The 17,976-nt window shown below is 39.3% G+C and overlaps 1 protein-coding gene across 6 annotated transcripts in view; it reads right to left on the bottom strand.

The window, feature by feature from the left end:
* The window catches only part of LOC124369917, a 73,077-nt gene that overhangs the window by 22,688 nt on the left and 32,413 nt on the right, over positions 1–17,976 (bottom strand). For 4 of the 6 annotated variants that reach the window (XM_046828098.1, XM_046828099.1, XM_046828100.1 and 1 more), the window contains one exon: positions 3,799–3,943. In XM_046828098.1, coding sequence (XP_046684054.1) covers positions 3,799–3,943 — 145 coding nt within the window. The remainder of the gene's footprint in view (positions 1–3,798; positions 3,944–17,976) is intronic. The other 2 variants (XM_046828101.1, XM_046828102.1) reach the window with 2 other exon arrangements.

A 17,976-nucleotide genomic window follows, 5' to 3' on the forward strand; every position in this document is an offset into this window, starting at 1 on the left:
TGGTTTATATTAGTAACCAGTATGAAAATGACATGAATCTGTCCGTGAACCGATGGGGTAAGGAAAAAATTAAGCCCTTACCTATAATAGAATATAATAATTATATGAGTGGAGTGGATAGGAAGGATCAGCTCATGAGCTACTATCCATGTGAGCGGAAGACCATGCGATGGCACAAAAAGCTGCTGATCCACATTTTAAAAATGGGTATCCTCAATGCTTTTATTTTGTATAACAAGTTTGTTATTGGCAAGAAAATGACAGTGCTGGACTTTAGATTGGATATCGTGAAAAACCTTCTAGGGCCTGACAGGAAACATCAACATGAAGAAGAGGAAGACAACGAGGGGGAAGTGAAGCACCTACCTACAAAGCTGCCTTTGAATGACAAAGGAATCAGAGCAAGAAAAAAGTGTAAAGTGTGTACTCGTAACGGACGAAGAAAGGATACAACATACCACTGCAAAGCTTGTCCAGAAACACCAGCTTTGTGTCTTCAAGACTGTTTTGCTAGTTATCACGCCTAGAAGAAACGTTCTGTATATAGTGTAAATATTTGTAGTGATGAATTTATTATTGTGTTTCGATCCAGAGATGTAAGTAAAAGAAATTCCATTCTATTATTATTATTAAATCAAGTGCTATTTGTCACTTAAAGCTCCTGGACTCGTTAACGCGTCTTCAGCACATAGCGTCAATATGTGATGCTATATGCTGCCGACGCATTTACGAGTCCAGTGTTAATTTTTTTCTAATAAGGTAAAATTCGTAATAAAGTTTATTTTTGTACCCAAGACAAATATTTTTGATTGTCTACACATCGAAAAGTAAAATTTTTCTTTTCAGCACAGCCCAACTCATAGGTAAAATTAGTCAGCAGTTAATGTGTTAAAAGACGAACCACTCGAGGAAAAATTTGAGGAAATTGAAAATGAAGAAAAGAAACACGTTGATAAAATAGAACACTTACTTCAGCTAAATGCAGATGTTCAAGCTCAACTCACCAAAGAGAAGAACCTTCACCTAAAAGCGCAAATTGTTTATGAGGAACATGATTTAAAACTGATTCAACTCATAGATGGTTATGTAAACAAAATATCAGAACTTGAAAAAATTATTTCCTTACTGCAAAATAAAATAAAAAACCAAGAAATTAAAACTAAGACTTTTAAAAGCTCCACGACACAGACCTCCTCCAATGAAGAAATAATTAAGAACACATTACAGATCCATGCCACATCCCTGCAACTAGAAATGTCTGACATCAAGACAAAACTTCATCAGTTGTCAATGGCTATTAAGACCTCAACTTCAAGAGACAACCAAACCTCCCAACAGGATTGCAGCCTCTCCTGACCTCAGGAACCAGCCAAACCTGCAATCAAAAATTGAACAACACTTTGACAGAATGCAGCAGCAAATCTCTTGACTTCAGGAACCAGTCAAACCTGCAATCAAAAACTGAACAGAACCTTGACAGAATGCAGCAGCAAATCTCTAACCTCAGGAACCAGCCAAACCTACAATCAAAAACTGAACAGCACCTTGACAGAATGCAGCAGCAAATCTCTAACCTCAGGAACCAGCCAAAAATACAATCAAAAACTGAACAGTACTTTGATAGAATTAATCAACCCTAGACAGACCAACAGCTCAACCCAACACCTGGAGAAAGACAAACCAGAAGGAAAAAACTGAACCAACATCCCTTGATTATGGTCTATGCTAAAACTCCAAGTCAGCTACAAGTGATTGGCAAACAACACAAGCCAAGTCCAAAGAGGAATGTATTCAGCGTTTCTCTGCAAGTCTCAAAGCATTTACATAAACAGCTAAAGTGACCTCAGCACCCACTGAAGCACCTGTTCCAGAAACACCCTCCTCTGCCCCATCCGCTTTGACGAGAAGGCCTTAACCATTACTGCTACTAAACTAGGACCCTCAGAAACCTTTGCAGAACTTTATGAGAAAAACATTGACAAATTCAAGGGTAACTATTTATAAAATCATCTTCCAGCTGCAGCCATGAACATCTCACATTTTTTAGAACCAGGCAACAATATAACAGGCAACAGATAACAGTACTCCACTTAAACATTAGGATGCTTGAAAATAAAAGAGACCACCTAGATCAAATTTTGACTGAAATTAAATCTACCATAGTAGCATTGACGGAACATGGTCTCTCAGAGATGGACTTAAAATAAACTGGAATATCAGTGTATAACCTAGTGTCACAATTTAGCAGAACACACCATGACTACGGAGGTATAGCAATATACCAGAGGGAAGATGCTGACATCGATTTAGAGCTAGCAATTTCAAATCACAGTGAAGAACTTGTGTGTAAATCATAATTGGAATATACAGACCCCCATGAAGGTAACCTGGACGAACGTTAAATGCCCTATCGCAATTAATCGAAGAACTCCAACCCCATAACCACAAGTTAATCACTGGGGACATCAACATCAAAAGTCTAGTACCTAACAATAAGCAATATGAGATTGATGGAGATCCTTGCCCTACACGACTATCACAAGGCTGAACCTCCCTGCCACCAGAATAACCCATACTTCATGCACTTCTATTGACTGCATCTGCACAAACTTACCTCCTGACAATGTTGAAGTGACTGCTCTAGAAACAGGCCTATCAGACCATAAAGGCCAACTTTGTACATTAAACATTTGCCCAGAATAAAACCCAAAACAATACAAAATTAGGGAGGCAGATAAATAAAATAGCACTGGATCGGCCGAAAATAAATCTATCAAACCATGACTGGAGAAGGGTTTACGCTTCAGAGACAGTGGACGAATCCTACAACTTTTTTTACACATCCTGACAATGGAACGTAATGCAGCATGCCCTGTAAAGAAAATTAAGCAAAGAAGAACAAACAGAGTGGAACAGTTCACAGACAGAAGATCGATACATTTAAAACAGGACTATCTCAACTCTTCATAGGTATGACCTAACTGGGCGGACAGAGGATAAAACCATCATGGCCAAGAGGAAGAAGTGTTACGACCTCAACATACAACAAGATAAACAAGCAGAAGCAACCCAACAAATTCTCCAATCGGACAACACGTCTAAAGCAGTCTGGCAGATAATAAACTACGAAAGAACAGCAAACCGAGGCAAAAAAGAAGTCCAGCCCATGAAACTTGTAACTGCAGGCAAAGTACTATACAAACAAAACGAAATTGCACAGGAATTTAATAGTTTGCTAGTATAGCTGAAACACATTTAAAGCAAACAAACAGAACATCAAAAGTAAAGTAATAACTAGTACGCCATCCTCATTACAACAGAATCTGACTTTCTCATTGACAAATGAACAAGAATTTTAAGGTACAATAGCTGAGCTAAAAAACAAAGCCTCCTGCAGTACTGATGAAAACTCGGGAAAACTGATAAACCACTGTGTGGATGCTGTTCTGGCACCACTGACTATTATTATCAACAGGTCTCTTCAAATAGGAATATTCCCCTATGCTCTTAAAGAAGCTATAATGTACCCAAAGTTAAAGAAGGGGGACTGAGCTGGTTCAAAGTCTTGAGCCCAGTTATCTCCCCAGCTCATGTACGAGTGTCTTTATATTATACATGTAAGTGTTATTCATTGTGGTTGCAGAAGGCACTAACTGTACTGTTTCAGAGTGCTCTGCACGTCCTTTTCAGAGTGGCAAAGAAATTCTGAAATTCTTGTATATTAGAGGAAGAACTTGTAGTGAAATTTTTCCTTTTCAAGTTAATTTTTTGTTAATTCTGTTTTATTTTCCCACTAACATGTTAGTATAAGTTCTACGTTTCTCACTGACGAGGTCCAGGAGAGGAAATCTTGCTTGCTGCTGTCTTTCCACCATGGGTGGTCGCAGACACATTCCATTCCAGGGTTTTCCTGCTCTGTCAGAAAATTGGCCTCCATGATGAGCTGAAAAAAAAAATACCACTAGTTAAACAACTGTAATACCCTGCTATTTGTTTAATTTATTTATTTTGTTATGGTTGCCAGTTATTATAGTTTATATTTTGTTATTTAGTTTTTAAGTTTAGTTTAAATGCTATTTGGTTTTATTTCTTGGTTTCATTAGCCGAAGGATACTGGGTGGAACTGGCAGTTCTTGTTTTAAATTATGGCTTTTCCTATTTTTTCATTTATCCAGGTGCACCTGAAACACATGACAGAAATTTTGGGTTAACTGTAGTCTTGAGTTTTTTTTTTTAATTTGTCAGGCCAATAGTTGTTAACCCTCTCCCGCTCACATTTTTTCCAGGTGCTCACGGTGCTTCTAACCTCAATTAATTCGCTCTGCCGGTCGCGCTCGGTCAAAATACTCGGCGCCTCAACTTATACACGTTCTGTCATTGTAATTAATTATAATTATATATATTAATTATTTTACAAAAACATTTGGTTCAATGAAGTTGATCGTACGAGACCAGGGAGGGGGCACACGGACATCTGGGTGCCGGTGATGCGGGGTTGTTTGTTGCGCAGTTACTACTTGGTGAAGGTCATTGTCTGGCTCGCCTTCACTGCCACAGCCACTGTGATCACTCCGAACTACATCCTCAATGCCACCAACCACTTCACAAGGCTCTGGTACATCACTACACTCACTTGAATCGTCGCAATCACTACTAATAATGAGATTGATTTCACTGTCACTAAGTGTACTACAACCCGCCATTGTTTCCGCACAACTAATATAAATAGCAAAATAATGGAATAAATCTACTGTAAAAGTAAAGTAAATGGTCTCCTGATAGCAAAAAACCCTTAGTAGTACAAAATATTGCTACTCGAGAGCAGCACTTATCGGCTCTAGTGGGTAAAGCAGTGCGTGCCGATCTGTGCCGTTTAAGCTGCAGTGGCTACGTGGTGGCCGTGCCGATTCATGCCTTGTGAGCGGAGAGGGTTAAATTGACAGGAAGGTTCTTATCTTGGTTGAAGATGTCTTTGAATTTTTTTCAACTCTGTGTTTTGGTGGTGACTTTCAAATTAGGGAATGAATCTGAGCACACTATCCATGGTGTTCTTTTTTCCCTTCTAAGTTTAGTTCTGATCCGCCATCTCGTTCGCCACCATGGGTGCTCGCTTCCTAATTGTCTACTTTGGGTGTGTTGACGGGGATGTGCGGTTTCAGGACAAAATCGAAATTGGAAACTACCGCCCAATTTCAATTATTCCTACTTTCTCAAAAATACTGGAAAAGATTGTATTAAAAAGACTTCTGGCCCATCTAATGGAATTAAACCTTCTAACCAACAGCCAATACGGATTCAACGAGGGAAAGTTTACAACCACAGCCATGATAGATCTTGTAGAGTCTATTATAGATTATCTTAACAACAGAGAGTTCACATTACTACTGGATTAATCAAAAGCATTTGACTGCATAGGACACAAGATAATTCTAGATAAAATTGAAGGGCTGGGAATAACAGCCACTCCTAAAACCTGGTTTAAGAGCTATCTCACAGGACGAAGCCAACTAGTGGAGCTGAACCAAGACTGGATAGGACAATTATATTTTAGAGTAACAGTGCAGTTACAACTTTTGTTGTTATATATTACAATTTTAAGTGCCTTTATAAGTAGAACTTAACGTTCCTGAAGATTAAAAATATTACAGATAAGTATTGAAAGAGCATATAAACATACAGTTTAATTTTCAATCAAATATTACATTAAAAAAGCTTATTTTAATAGTATTTACATTTTTACATCCATAACCACATGTTTTTAATTTCTTTGATGGATTGTCAATAAATTTGTGGATTAGTTGGTATAAAAAAAACTTAGTGTTATTCTGTTGTAAACAATTACATAAAGTAAAAGAAAAGAGATTCACTCAAAATAAACCTGTCAAGGAAAATAAACAATTTCATTGACTGTAAATACAAATCCTACACTTGAGTACTGTGGTATTTCCTGTGGCAGATTGCAATCTATCAGGACAATCCACCTACCAGTTCAACCAACATGAACCTGTAACCTGTAATAAAAGCCTTACAGATAACATATTGAGTCTTCTGGTTTGTCATATTGTCTGCTGTGTTTACAACTGAAATCTTACAAGATTATTTGTTGACTAATTAAAACTATTGATTTGTTTTTTATTGAATTTTTAGTGTGTTTGTCCTTTTTTTAAATAATTTAACTGTGTACTGGTATGTCCAACGTAATATCAGATATGAATAATCACAGTATTTTAGATTCAGCTGCAATCTTGAGATTGAGTTTAACCCTTTTAGCCCCGGCGTCCGATATATCGGACAGAGGTGGTCTAGCTAAAATGCCCAACGTCCGATATACCGGACGTCTCGAGAATTTAATGTAGCTGGCTAATAATATGTCCAAATGCCATCAGTTTCGGTATAGTAGTCGGTGAAGAAACGGGCTACATGCAAAAACAATAAACCTTCCAATTGGCATCGTATTTCGTCGTCATTGAGCGTAGTTTATTTGTCGATGTCAGCTGTCAGACGACTTCAGTTGCATTGTTGTTGTATGCTGACTTATAACCTTAATTAGTTTGCGTGATTGAAAGCGGTTGTTTTTCGTGTGATTTATTGTATTATTAGTAAAAAAACATGAGTAAATGTCGTAGAGAAAAGTTACCAGTGAGTGAAAACACTTTGATAAACACTATTATTAGTGGTGAATGTGCTATTTTTGAAGACAATGAATTGAGTTGTTTATATAAAATGTATATATTGTAAATATTATTTCTTTTACTTATTTTAAAAATTAAACAAGTTTTAGTCTTACAAACCATTACAATTAGTTTGTGTTATTTTACAATTGTTATTATTTCAAAAGTGCAAAAACAAGTATACATATCTGTATACTTCTACTGACGTGTATGTGGAAATATATGAAGAAGTGCTTATGCAGCAATACAATTAATTGGATATATCTCCTGCATTTATCAAGGAAAGTTCTTCAAATTTTGTGTGTGTAGTAAGAAATATGAGTCCAACAAAATTGCTTCATTTTTCAGGGGCTACAATTTTTTTCTACCCTTTATGTATGTCCAAACTATAAAAAATAAAACATTTTTTATGTATATATGTACGCTAAAAAAAACAAATCATTCTGTAAAAGTACTTTTTAACTATTACATCTAAGAGTACACTTATTTGTGAACAATTTAAAACAAAAACCTAAAAATTATCTTCAAAAATAAGAAAACTAGATGTATTTTCCCTCAATTCTGCACTACGGTCCCTTATCGCCATGGGCTTTCTGGCAAGTCCTGGGGTTAAAAGGGTTAATAAGCTAATTGATAAATACAGTGAAGAAAATTAAAAAAAAAGTAGAATTACATGCACAATTGTTTCAACAATGGAATGATGATCTTGAGGGAAAAAGACGTTGGTTACGTAAATATGAAGAATTAGAACAAAAAAATGCTGATCTCGAAATCCAACTTTCAAATTTATATTTTAGAAACAAATCTCTGTTAGACGAAATACTGGAGTTAGAAAACAATGAACTTGAGAGCAGCTTCGAGCTGCCATCCTTTTTACCTTCTACAAATAAAAATTTGGAGCAAAAAAGCGATGAAGAAGCTAAGTTAGTGAATTATCTAAACAATAATATCAGCAATAATGAAGTTTTAATAAATGGCCTTAAGCATGAACTCAAGGCATCAAATCTCAAAATTCAGGAAGCTGAACAGAAATTTAAAAATGAGGTTTTAAGCCTCAATATGCAAATTCATTCTTATAAAGAACAATTGCTAAACAGCACACAACGGTTAGGGAATGCAACAATAAACCTATGCTTTGAGCTTCTAAATGAACAGATATGTCCCATTAATAACATTACTCTATCAAGTCCATCTGCAGTACAGCTCATTAAACTTTGAGCGCACCAAATAGCAGAACAAACTCTTGAAGAACTTCAACCTGAGAACTATAGTTTTGTGTTCTCTCCGCTTAATAACAGTGTATGCACAGAGGATAACAGTGGTACACATTGGTCACTTCTATTTTTGGATAAGGACAAAGCCTGCTAGTACCATTTTGATTCTGTAAGATATGAACCACAACAGTGCTCTAAACCTGAGTAACACAGTCAACAAACATCTTAAGGAAAACTGAACTGGGAACTATTTGAAGTTTTGTGTTAACAACAAAGCCTGCTGGTACCATTTTGATTCTGTAAGTGATATGAACCACAACAGTGCTCTAAACCTGAGTAACACTGTCAACAAACATCTTAAGGAAAACTGGAAATTATTTGAAGTTTTGTGTTAACAACAACAAAACAACCATGACTGTGGAATATTTACAATACTCCATGCAAAGTTACTTCTTGACAATATAATGCATAAGAAGTGTGTTCTCCCTGACGACAATGCATTATTGATAAATAATCAAATGGTTTTGGAAAAGAAATTAAATATCATTTAATCAATGTCACATTATTGGAAGCAGGTCTGTACTAACCTCAAACTATATCAAGTAAAAGAAAGTAGTATAAAGCCATCAAATAATTTTCCTGATCCTGCAAATACAATAACAGTAAATTTGAATGAAAATGAGAAAAGTGGAATGATTGTGGGGGATACGAAACCATCTGTGTCACCTATAAGAGTTAAAAATAAGTCTCCAAACCAGGATCTAAACCACTGCAGCACTTCACCTCGCCTGCTTAAAACAATTCCACCTTATGCTTATATAAATGTGCTAGCCGACAGCCATGGACGAGGACTAGCAAGGATTATAAATAACAAGCTACTGACGAATAGAACTCTGCAAGTTTTGTTTAACCCAAATGCTGGAATACAAGGTGTAATTGATGGAATTGAGTTAAACAAATTTACCTCCTCTGACGAAGTTCTGTTTATTTGTGGCTCCAATGATATACAACAATACAGTACTGAAAACATGTACAGGATGCTGGACTATGTGATTAAAAACAGCAATGTAAAATATATGGATATCCATTCTACCTTATAGGTATGACATAAAATGTTCAAGTTCTGAAATACATCAAAAGATATTCCTCATAAATAACTATATCTGGAAGATCTTCAGTGATAAAAGCTATGTAAAACTAATAGATTTGTATCGTTTTGAGCGAAATATGTATACAAAGCATGGTATGCATCTATCAAAGAGGAGAAAACAAGCCTTAGGAAGGATTATTGTAGATGAAGTGAGTGATATAACACCTAATCTTATATCATCGAATGGCTCAATCAAACAGCTACTGAGCACAAACACTTTGCCTGATGATGTTTCTGCTTCTTCGACTCGGGCTGCCGCCGCATTGACCGATGTTACCACGATGCCGTCTGTGGATGCTGCTGTACTGAATGAAAGGGATATATCAACTGACACCCCTACAGCACTAATTGATATTACCACGTCACCGAATGCGGGTTCGCTGTGCTGACCAAAGGGAACATATCGAATGAGACCCCTACAGTACAGATACATACGACCACATCACTGACTGCGGATTCTGCTGTGCTGACCAAAGGGAACATATCGATTGAGACCCCTACAGTACAGATACATACGACCACATCACTGACTGCGGATTCTGCTGTGCTGACCAAAGGGAACATATCGAATGAGACCCCTACAGTACAGATACATACGACCACATCACTTACTGCGGATTCTGCTGTGCTGACCAAAGGGAACATATCGAATGAGACCCCTACAGTACAAATACATACGACCACATCACTTACTGCGGATTCTGCTGTGCTGACCAAAGGGAACATATCGAATGAGACCCCTACAGTACAGATACATACGACCACATCACTGACTGCGGATTTTGTTGTGCTGACCAAAGGGAACATATCGAATGAGACCCCTACAGTACAGATACATACGACCACATCACTGACTGCGGATTCTGCTGTGCTGACAAATGCTGGTACCCCGTCTAGAACCACTCTTTAAATGACAAATGATTTTATGACACCAAATGGAGATGACACCTCACTGACCAGAGCTACTACATTGCCTAAAGATATCACTGTGGCGTGACGACCACACGTAATTTAATTTTAAAAGTTCTCGGGTTCTAATGCGGACACGGTGATGGAATCTAGCCCAGGTTGCTGTAATAAAAATTCTCTCCTCGGTTGGCCAAATAAAACAATTTAGTTTATTGCGAAAACAATTTGAATTTTATTGCATAATTTAGAATCAGTTGAACAATTACAAATTTAGAACGGGAGAGAGAGCGAGAGAGCGATTTCACGCGAGCTTGACGCGTTCAAAACCCTGGCACGACTGCGACTCAGAACAACGAACTCCAGGGAGCAGCGTTGTTCCAGACGCTACCTCAGCAAATTCCTGCCTGTTTACCACCCAGTAACTGCGCAGCTACTCTGGGTATGGAAAATTACCAGGCTTACTGCTGACAGACTTGGACTTACAATTCATGTGCTGAATTAAAATATATATCTTCTCCACCTGCACTGCTTAACCTAATAAGTCTGGCTGCATATATTCATTACTTGTTACTACAATTAAATGTTATGCTGAATAAAAATAAAATATATTACTGATAATTTAATATTTTAAATTGGCTGATTAAGACCGCATACGATGTTACCGGTCTGGTCTCAGAACTATATGCTGGGGTCGTCACACTCCCCCCACCTTAAAACCATACTTGTCCCCAAGTATGAGGAACCATCAGCCAGCAGCCAGAGGAAAAGTCTCTAATCTGCAGGGGAGGATCTCTGTCCTATCCTTTAGCAAGAAAATCTTAGTATATATTCATTAATTACCATGCCAGCTGTCACTCAGTAGCCTCAACTAAACGAAATTTAAATAAACAATTGAGTTCCCTAAAAAGGCAGAAATTTCTTTTAATAAAAAAAAGTATGCAAACGCGATACGTAATTCTTTAATTCGATCCGATCGCTCGCTCTCTTCTCAATGATTGAACACAAAAGATTCCAGGCTTACAACACATATATCATGGTATACTACAATACTAATTCAAGACCAGTCATTAACATCAGATAAACATTATCTCTAATGACCCAAATACGACTACCTAACCATTAACACATTTAAAGCAATACGTAGTACAAGGGAACTAACCAGTGCTTCTAAACTTAATCTAAAATACTTAAACGTTTCAAGTTGAACTACAACACAACTACATTTGATTATTCTGGTTGAGCACTCCAGGATAACTATGGTTTGATGGGTTTAATTTTAATAATTAAAAATATTAGTTGATAACATACCACATTTTGCAGAGCCTAATTAAAATTAAAATAATTATAAAGTGGTAGTCTTCTTTGTGAATTTTGAACGCTACTCCCCCATTCCTGGTTAAGCCTCGTGGGTTTTCACTCGGGGCCGGTTTCCTCAGTCACCCCTACTATGGATTATAATGGAGTTATCCTGAGTTAGTTCACTTGTACGTTGACTATAACACAAAACCATTATAATATGCTCAGCCAATAAGTAGCATGTCATGAATGACATCAAACTTAACTAACAAAATAAATCATTAAGAAACATCCTCAAGAACAGTACAAAAATTGCTAACATCTTAATTGTTCTTATTAAGCTACTAAGGCATCGACCAAACCATTACAGTACTACATTCCATAAGGACCCTGACAAAAAGACTTAAAACTAGTGGCTCGACCCAGTTTAGTGGGTGGCCGTTACACTGTAAATGCGAGGGGGTCTCTGGAAAAGCGGTTCAAAAACCTTTCATCTTTTAAAAAGTTTGCGTTGACGTTCTTCTGAACATCCAACAACTGGAGGACACATTCCTCACACTTCTCGACCTTCTTCAGTTTCATGACAGAAACAACAACAAAAAAAACTAAAACTAAAGGTTCCGCCCCCCACGCTTGGTTTTTAAGGGCATTGTGGACCTGGGGGCTCCCCAAGGTTTTCACCTCGCTTACCCCTGGAAACAGGGTAGCTCACCGAGACCTTCCTCCTACATTTCATTACATTCTACTGATGCCTTAGAGCTTAAAATTAACATAAGCCAAAAATGTTCATATAAAACTCACAATTCACTTAAAAGAAAACTAACAAACGAATTACAACTTTACTACTTCGGCCAGACTGGAGACGTTACACACCGCTTAGTTGGTTGCGCAAGCCAACTAGGCAGTTGCGACAAGTTAGTCTAACAATTAATTATTGTTGAACGCATGGGTATCAAGCCAACAATGGGTTACACAGTCCAGAACTTTGGGGTAAAGGTAGGATCAGGGTTAAGGGTATGTTTGGATGGCCGGCAGGTCCTTCCTGTGCCCCATGTGGTTGTCTCACATGTTTATTTTACTTACGTTTTGTCAATCGCTTAAAATATTAGCCAATTATCGAATAATTTGGAAAATTATATCTCCAAGTCTGCCTGATCAAAACATAAGATCAGTTACACATTCCACAACACTACAATTTAACAAATTAAAATGTTACATCTAAAAACATGGTTACATCAACAATCACCAATCTAACATAACTACGAGTATATTCCTTAATACATCTTCCAGTGTCTCCTTTAACAACTGTCCCGTGTGCACACATCTCTCAACACAACTTGACTAGTCAACCACAATTAACACAAATCGATCATTCCTTACTCAAGTTCTTTGAAAGATTATTCTGTCACAGCATTAACACGAATGTCTGGAGCAATCGGTATGGAGTTTGCCAAGCAAAACTTCCTCACCATACCACAGTGAGTTGAGGGACTCACACTTATTCAGAGTGTCATTACTCACAGTTACAAAGCTTGTATCACGTCCCGCAGTCGCTCGAGATTAACAACTTCGACTGCCTCCACGTTCTGTTCAACATCGTTTATCTCTCCAGGGTTCACACCCTCTTGGTCTCCTTCAGGACTGTCTAGTGACGTCAGGCCTCTCACTTTTGCGAAGACCTCGGTCAGAGTGGCGGAGCGACGCTGTCGGCGACGGTTCCGGCGACTCGACCACCATGCCATCACAGGCATAACAAATCTGTAACACATGTACACAAGCATCAGGATTGACACTAACCCAAAACTACCAGCAGCTGCCACTTTTGCAGCATAAAATCTTCGACCAAACAGAATGTGGGACTTCAGATGACGGACTACGTCCTCCGGACGGTACTCCTTAACACCTAATGTGCCCAGCCGTTCGTTCAGTCCCTGCAGGACTTTCACAGCCGTCTCCTGCTCAGAGCTAAACAGCTCCTTCTCCTCGCTTGTGTAAATTTCTTCCACATTTGGAAACACAATTTCACTTATCTGTTCTGAGAACACAGAGCTGCCGTGAATACGGGCAGGCACCTTGAATTCTTCAGAGACAACATCACACATATCAATTCCTCTAAATTCACCGACCCCCTTCACTACCGCGGAAGTTATATTCAGGGTCCCGTCACTAGTTAGACAGTTCAAAGTCAATCTGTGCTCCTCTGAGGCACTGTATATCCATCGGCTTGGAGTTTTGACAAGTACCGGGGACCTTAATCCCGATATTAATTTTCTACCACAGAGCCTCACTTGCTCGTAATGAAACATCTCAACCGCACAATTTGGTCTCTTGCTTACGCTTAACAGGACATTCGATAACGGGCAAACAATCAGTTGTTCCCCTCGACACTCTCGGTCGAATTCCAATTGATTGTACATCGAGTACATCAACCGATCCTTACTGATCAATAATTTTTGGGTACCAACTTCCCACTGGGTCCATACTTTGAGAGAGGCATCATACACCGGATAGATAATAATATCATATAATTGGAACATCTTATTATCGTTTGAAAGAGGCAACCTCATCACTACCCTTAAGGTGTGAATCGTTGTATAACTATGAACAACTACAGCAGAATAAAATTGATGAATATTTTCTAATTTAACAGGTGAATACAATTTAGTCGTTGGAGGTATAACCTTTTCAATTTCCTTCAAAATTCTTAGATACTCATGAGGTGTTAGCAAGTTACTGTCAACCTTCCCAGCTGCTAAGCTCTCAATTGCTTGATGGAATTTAGTTATCTTTTGTCTTGCACTACTTACTGTTTCTTTAGTATCCGAAAGCGCAGAACTTAACTTCAAATATTCAAAAAGAGTTTTTAACTGATAATGAGCAGCATTTGCTTGTGTGAAAATTTTAACCATTTGTTCATGCATATTAGAATGATATTCTTTTAATATAGAAATTACGTTATTTATTGTTTTTGCATGTGATACTATTTCCGCCTGCATATTTGCTAGAACAGTCACCTGCTCCTTAGCTTGATGCACTATTTTCTCGTTGGTGTTGTACAAATAATCCATTTTTCCATCAATAATTTCTAAATCGCTATTTTCAAGTGTACCAAACAGAAACTTTAACACATGACCTCCTGCATCTACTAAACCTCGTTTTCCACGTCTTTGTGGTAACAGTTTTATTAGATCATCAATTTCATTTAGGTATTCACTAACTGACTGCTGTAATAGCACAAATTCGTAACGAAATCCGGCTTCCAATTGAATTAATGGAGAGTGTGAACTCATATTTTCATTAAGTAGATCTTCGAAAAATGTATTAAAATGATTCTTTACCTCAGTTACCAGGATACTTAGATTTCGGGATTCCTCTTCAATCTGCGTCAAGTTGTACTGCAACGTGACTCTCCAATGGCTGTCCGTCAGCAGCACATCTCTGCCTCCTTCAAATATGACCCCTTGCTGGAAGCAGCTTACTACTCCCAGGATTAGAAAAATCAATCCTAAAACAGAACTTCAAATTTATATCGAGTTTTACCTTTACAACACGAAATACCAGTCCCATAAGCATGTCAAGCACTTCCCACTTGTCAAAGCACCACCGATATAATTCCCAACTATGGCACATAGTCTTCGAGGCGTGCTGGCCTCCTTTTTACACGTGGCAACCTATTTCCCGTACGAGGTGTGCCAACACTTGGTACAGGGATACCATCATCTGCTGATGGTGTTCCCTCACCAATACAGATATTCGAGTCTGGAATCTCGATATCGCCAACATCGTCGTCAACGTGCACTTCCGGCACCTGGTTCACCTTGGTTCTACTCACGTACGGTTTTACTCGATTTACGTGAACCACGATTTCTCTATTTCTCACTTTCAAAACTAAATTCAACGACGATAACACCTTGACTATCCTGTAGGGACCCTTCCATAGTTTTGACAGTTTCTTCACTCTGTGACGTCCGATACTCGGCACGTGCAACAGAACGTACTGGCCTTCCTCGTACAACGAATCCTTCACTTTCATGTTGTACTGCCTTTCATACTTGGCCCTGGCCAATGCCTTACGTCGCGCAGCAACTCCATGGGTTTCCTTTAACTTCGCGCGCAGAGTCTCTACATGATCACCAAATACCTCGTTATCTTCCGTGATAGTCCAAGTCACCCTCCATAGGAGCTTCCATTTTTCGCCCAAACAACATTTCGTACGGCGAAAATCCCGTAGCCTCATGGCTTTGACTGTTATAAGCCATAGTTATATATGGGAGATATTCATCCCAATCAGTCTGATGACGGTTCACAAAGTGACTAAGCATTTTGGCAATAGTCGCGTGTACTCTCTCTAGCCGACCATTACTCTGTGGGTGAAACCCTGTAGTCTGGATTTTCCTGATGTGCAAGAATTTGCACAACTGTTTGATCAGGTCAGAGGTAAAGTTTGCCCCTTGATCTGTAATCAAAGCCTTGGGAACACCAAACTTAGTAATCACTCTCTGCACTAGAGCTCGAGCCACCTGGTCTGCTGTTTGGTCAGGCAATGGTATAAATTCACAATACCGTGTGAAATGATCCATCACACTCAAGATGTACACGTTTCTCGACTCACTGATGGGCAAGGGCCCTACTATGTCGGCTGCCACTACTTCGAAAGGAACCTTGGGCTCGTTAAACAACGTTCCAAGGGGGGCCTTTGCCTTTCCATAGTTGGTTCGTTGACTACAACTGTGGCACGAACGCACATAGTCTAATACGTCCTTATCCATGCCCTTCCACCAGAATTTTGCCTTAATACGGTCTAACGTCTTAGCCACCGCTGCATGTCCCGTCGTTGGCAGGTCATGGTTCAACCTGATTACCTCACGAGTAAGAGATGAGGGGACCACAATCTTCTTGTCACCTCCGCTCACTCTGTACAGGATCTTTTCTGGGCTCAACTTAAAACACTTGGCCTTCCTTAACTCTTGACAATGAGGATCATTCTTTTGATGCTCACGCAGTGTGGCAAGGTCAACCACAGGGAGCTCGTCCCTGCGAGTAGCTGCGCACATAGCTCTACTGAGAGCATCAGCGTTGGTATGTCTCTTTCCCGGCTTGCGTTCCACGGTGTAAGTGAACTCAGCAAGCCTCAGCGCCCACCTCATTAGTCTACTACTTGGATCTTTCAAAGATAACATCCACTTTAGTGCTGCGTGATCTGTCACAGCCTTAAATTCACGGCCTAACAAATAACATCTAAAATACTTTGTAGCCCATACTAAACCTAGCAGTTCTCTTTCGGTCGTAGAATAATTCCTTTCAGCAGGAAAAAGAGTGCGAGAAGCGTACGCGACTGGATGTTCTTCTCCATCTACTTCTTGGGACAATACAGCCCCTAGAGCGTCAATACTGGCATCAGTAGCCAAGGTGAACGGCTTACTGAAATCGGGGAAGACCAACACTGGTGATGAGACTAGCTTCTGCTTAAGTGTCTCAAACGCAGTTTGGCACGCTTGATCCCAATCGAACTCCTTCCCTTGCTTGGTCAAGTCAAAAAGAGGTTTCCCAATGGCAGCAAAGCCTTCTATGAACCGGCGGTAATATCCGGCCAAACCTAAAAAGGACCGTACATCTTTTACAGTCTTAGGTACAGGGAATCCCTCTACAGCCTTAACCTTTCCTGGGTCGGGTTCTACACCATGGCCAGTTATTACATGACCCAGGTAGTTAACCTCGCCTACTGCAAATTTACATTTACTGAGTTGCACGCTCAAATTCACATCACGTAGCTTACTCAACACTTCACTCAAATGCGACAAATGCGAAGCCAAATCTTTCGAGAACAAGATAATATCGTCCAGATACACTAAACACTTTTCCCCTTTTAATCCCATAAGAACTGAATCCATCAGGCGCTGAAATGTTGCAGGCGCCGTAGACAGTCCAAAGGGCATACGTAGATACTCATAGTGACCTCCTGGCACATTAAAGGCAGTTTTCGGTCGACTTTCCTCATCTACCATAATCTGATGATAACCACTTCTCAAGTCAAGTGTAGTATACATGGTACAACCTCCCAGCGAGTCAAGTGTCTCAGCGATGTTGGGTAGAGGATATACATCAGGTACAGTCAAAGCGTTGACTGCTCTAAAGTCTACGCAGAAACGATATTTCTTACTGCCATCCACAGATTTCTTCGGGACGATGACTACAGGCGACGCCCACGGGCTATGACTAGGAGTTATTATTCCCTTGTCCAGTTGGTCTTTAATCAACTCATCCACTATGGGTTTCTGATGAAATGGAACCCGATAAGCTTTCTTATAAATCGGCGCAGCATTTCCCGTATGGATAACGTGTTTTACGGCCGATGTGCATTGCAGAGGCTGGGCCTCACTATGCGCAAACACGTCCCTGTATTCCTCTAGTACTCTTTTAACCTCTTGTCGCTCGGGTAGTCTCAAATGGCTAAGTTTTTCATCTACACATTTATCAAACAATTCGTATTCTTTGATAGCTAGTCCTACTCGCTTCGTTGTCACATCTACATCATCCAAGATGGTCTTCCGCATCAACTCTGCGAGTTTCAGCTTTCCCTCTTCATTGAGGTGTAGCCCATGCTTGGTATACAAGCGCCTAGCAAACCTTCCTCGCATCTCACAGAAGGACATCCTTCCCCGTCCCTCCGAATTGGTTCTTTTTACGAAGGACCTAAGTAGATCATTCGCTCTCTTCAGATCTCCTATTACATTCT

This window comes from Homalodisca vitripennis, chromosome X (assembly GCF_021130785.1).
Source record: "Homalodisca vitripennis isolate AUS2020 chromosome X, UT_GWSS_2.1, whole genome shotgun sequence".
NCBI lineage: Eukaryota > Metazoa > Arthropoda > Insecta > Hemiptera > Cicadellidae > Homalodisca > Homalodisca vitripennis.